The 4410-nt window shown below is 35.8% G+C and overlaps 1 protein-coding gene across 1 annotated transcript; it reads right to left on the minus strand.

Annotated features, from left to right (window-relative positions):
• Positions 1740-3950, minus strand: LOC107619604 (NAC domain-containing protein 35). The gene is made up of 3 exons (XM_016321906.2): positions 3243-3950; positions 2884-3152; positions 1740-2651 (listed from the first exon to the last, which is right to left on the minus strand). The coding sequence occupies exons 1-3, from the start codon at positions 3535-3537 to the stop codon at positions 2004-2006; spliced, it is 1212 nt and encodes a 403-aa protein (XP_016177392.1). The 5' UTR covers positions 3538-3950; the 3' UTR covers positions 1740-2003.

Consider the following 4410-nt stretch of genomic DNA (forward strand, 5'->3'; position numbering starts at 1 on the left):
GGCACAGAGCCAAATCACCTTTTTTGGTACTATCATAATCCAATAATCAGATGTTTACTTAAAAAAAATACAAGTTTTGTAAAATTATATAAAATGAAGAAAAATCAAAACTAAAATAAATGGGAGTTACAAGTGGATTGAAAAAAGTTATTAAAATTGTTAAAAGTCTCCCCCTCCCTCTACCCTTTACGGAGCACTATATTAGACTCTAATTAAACCTACTATGGTGAAGGCTATGTTCAGCTACTTTTACTTAGACCAGATCCCAATGTGGATGCTAATTAATTAATTAAAACGTATTTAATTTATCTATACACATTGTGCATAATGCCCAGCCTATGCGCATAGGAATAGAAAGGGTATAATATATAGTAGTGACCAAGGATATCACATTACAAAGTAAATAGCAGAAATTAAATTAAGTTAGTTTCAAGAATTTTGACATGGTCCATCATCATTATATGAAAATTGGGTGAACTTAAGAAAAGCAAACAAAGAATTTTTTGTTTAAGTGTTGGTTAGTTAGTTAGTCTCCCCCACACAACATACATATATATGATACAATTATATAACAAGATATATAATATAATATGGTAAATATATAGGATAATCTGGAATTCTGGATGATGCATGCCTAGCTAATAATCATATGGCCCCACTTCGATTCTTCTCAAGTAATCTAGGTCTCTTCTGATCTCTATTATTTATCTATTACATTTGCATGCATGCCATAAAATGATGCCCAACTCATCATCAATTCCTTTGTTTAATTATTAATTAATTTACACTTTAATTTGCAAGATTCGCATACACTTATTATTGGCTAATTCAACAGAGAACGGCGTCATATGATACACGAGAGAGTGAGGGGCATGTGTCCTAGACTTTAGAAACAAAATCACATCCACCTTTTGTCATCTTACTTAATTGGTTGAAAATTGGAGTTGGAATCTCCTCTAACCATTTGGCATCCAATGGCTACAGAGAGAGATATTTCTTTCAATCAAAATTAGTAAATTACATGCAAATAAAACATTAATAACCTTAGCTTACATCATCAATCAAGATATTTGCTCTTATCCAACAAAATAAAAAAGCTTTTGAAATATATATTTATCATACGTTAATTTTTATATAAACTACTCAATCTTACAAAAATTTAATCTTAAAATATAATAATAAAATTTAGTGACACACACAATAGTAACGAATATTTTATTTGTGGATATATATGCTAGGTAGCTAGTAGAAAATGGCAAAACCCAATTTGTAAAAGTGCTTAGAAAGTTAGTTACTAACCAATAAATTAGAGAAACAAGTTAAAAAATAAGGAGAATAACAAAGAATTCCACCACTATATATAATCCTGGGTGGATAATTAACCAATCATGGGTAATGGTAAGACTAATACCAATTTATTCGTTTTCCTACTCTTTAGCATTTTCCTTTCTCTCTATCTATAAATGTTTCTTTTAATTCTCAAATCAGAACATGCAGACATATATTATGATGTCTGAATTCTTAAAAAAACACAAATTAGATGAAGCTATAGCCCCATTTTAGATGAAATTAAACTACAAGCTAAGCAAATTACAAATTAAAAGATGCCGTACCCTTTCTATCCCAACTTGATTCAAATGGAGAATTGAAATTGTGTAAACAATAATAGAAACTGGCGTACTTAAAATTAATTAATTAAAACCCTAACATATAGAGTACTAGTAGCAGGCACTACAATCATCATCAACATAATATCCATAGATAGATATATTGAAATGTGATGAATAAGAGTCATACAATGATTATGTTATTGGAATCAATCTAAGAGATAGCTAGCATGCATCGCAGCAGAAGATGAATTAGAGTAAGGAAATAATAAACAAGCTGCTGGGAACATATATAGAGAGTTGATAGGATGGAAATTAGGACAGATAATTGTCTCTATATGTATGTGCAGTTCATAATATATAAATAAATATATTAATAATATTGCATGATTATTATTACTTGAAGGACATGTTGCTGTACTGCCGCTGGTTGGCCTCCGGGAGTGGATTCCACTCCCACAGGCGGTCAGAGAAGGCGGTTGCAAGCGGAGAAGGAGTGTTATTCAGAGACATTATTGCAGGAGGATTTTGCTGCTGCTGCTGTTGTTGTTGTTGTTGTTGTTGTTGATGCATTAACAGGTGATGATGATGATTGGGATTATTATTGTTACTACTGCTACTGCTGCTGTTGTAGTACTGGTGTTGATAGCTTACAAGCCTGTTGAGATCATCCATCATGGTGGTGCCGGAAGAAGGGCCAGCATGGTGCTGCTGCTGCATGAGGACGAAGGCGGCTTCGTCGTCCAAGGGAAGAAGCAGCGGTGGGAGTCCCATTGAAGGAGCACGATAAGCATTATTAGTATTATTTGTGTTGTGTTTGGAGAGGGCGAGAGCGGTGGTTACATCATGATCACGATTATCAGAAGCTCCATCGGCGGTGTTCCCCCCAAATCCCATGTTGAGTTGATCGTTGTGAGGCTGCTGCTTGTTCTTCTGGTGATCAACAGTTCTTGAAGATGGAGCCCTTGTTGGCAGACACCGCGGCAACGATGGATGATCTTCAACTCCAGCTCTCTTGTAAACCCGGCACAGCGATATCTCCGCCTGCATAAATTTAATTCATTAATTTTCAAATTTCAAATTTGATGCATGGAGATGGTGTAGTCGTCATAATTACTAGCGGTGCTAACTTTAATATTCTGCCAACTCTTGTATTTATTCCTACCACCATTTAATTAATAACCATGATTCGATTCCCTCTAGCTCCCTACTATCTAGCTTCGTTGATTTCTTGGATGTTTGAATATAAAGATATGATGGATCGAAAAGGAAGTACCTTTTGGTATCGTTCAGTTTCGTGTTGGGGCAAACGGTACTCGTTCATAATCCAACTTGTACGGATGCCTTTAGGAGCTTTCCCAGAGTAGAAAACTAGGGTTTTCTTGAGGCCGATGGACCTGAAATTCTCCGTCCTTATCATCCTATCTGCTCCCGTTGCCTTCCAATAACCCGACGTCGTCACTCGATTCGGACGATCTCCGTTTCTGTATTTTCTGTCTCGAGGCACATAGAAATACCACTCCTTCTCTCCTATCGCCGCCAAAGCTGCCAATTAAGGCAAAATTGTAAACAAACAACAAGATTCAAGGTGTATATATATTGAATTGAATTGCGTGAAGAAAAGGGAAGCTATACCAGGAAGCTCCCAAGGGTCATAGCGATAAAGATCAAGGAAAGTAATGAGCTCAACGTTGAAACGTTTGCCCTCCACCTTACGGCGAAGGTAGAACTCCACCAGCTCTTCTTCTGTCGGGTGAAAACGAAACCCCGGCATCACCATGTCATGCTCGTGATCATCATCCTCTTGCTTCCCGTTCCCGTTCAGGTTGTCGTTCGTGGTGGACGCCGCCGTCGTTGTCCCTCCGTCCTCGTGGCTGTGGCTGTGACTCAGACTCATCGTCGGAGATGAATTCGGCGCTGCAATTGCCATCCAACACTGATAATAATACTATATCTATCGTAGTAGTAGTAGTTGGTGCTTCGAGTTTGGACCCCCTTTAATTTCTCTCTCTGTCTTTATACTTAGAGAGTGTAATAGTTGTACGAATTGGGTGGTGCAGTGGTGTTAGGCAGAGATAAGAGATTGATGGTTAAAATGTAGAAATTGAAGAAATTAAACTGGGTGTTTGAGGCAGAGTTAATATATAAAAAGAAGAGAAAATGGGGCGTGTGTTTTAAATAGGTGTTGAGAAAAAAGAGGAGAGAGAGGATGGGAGTTAATAGAAAGATCTACATAGCTTTCAGGCCCTACATGGGGATGAGGGTAGTATGCTTGCCCTAAGAGTGTTTTTAAGATCAGAAAATGACATCTCAAGAACAAGACAGGGTGGCTACAGCCCCAGAGCGGTGCCGTTGGACCTTTCTTCCACCATACATACATATTCAACTATTTTCACTATTTTTATTATTCTTATTCACCTAAACCATACACTCGTGTCTCTTTTACCCCACACAAAAATTATACCTTTTTATTACATATTAAAACACTCGTGTGCTCTTTCTTAGCTTCCTTCCTCTCCCTTTTTATTTTTCACTTTCACTAACACTATAAATACTCTTTTCATATATCTAATTTTTGTTAGGAGTTATATCCTCACAAAATCAATAAAAGATATTATTCTCATAACATTATTAAAAAATATTTATTATTATAATTAAATCTGATCAAATTCTAAACTAAATGATAAAAAAACTAGTTTAATTAAACAAACTGTATTAAAACTGTTTTTATTATGCTAAATTAGCTAATATACACAATTTAAAATATATTATTTTTTATATAAATTTTTTTCTACAAAATCTC

The sequence above is a fragment of the Arachis ipaensis genome, chromosome B01 (assembly GCF_000816755.2).
Source record: "Arachis ipaensis cultivar K30076 chromosome B01, Araip1.1, whole genome shotgun sequence".
Taxonomy (NCBI): Eukaryota; Viridiplantae; Streptophyta; class Magnoliopsida; order Fabales; family Fabaceae; genus Arachis; species Arachis ipaensis.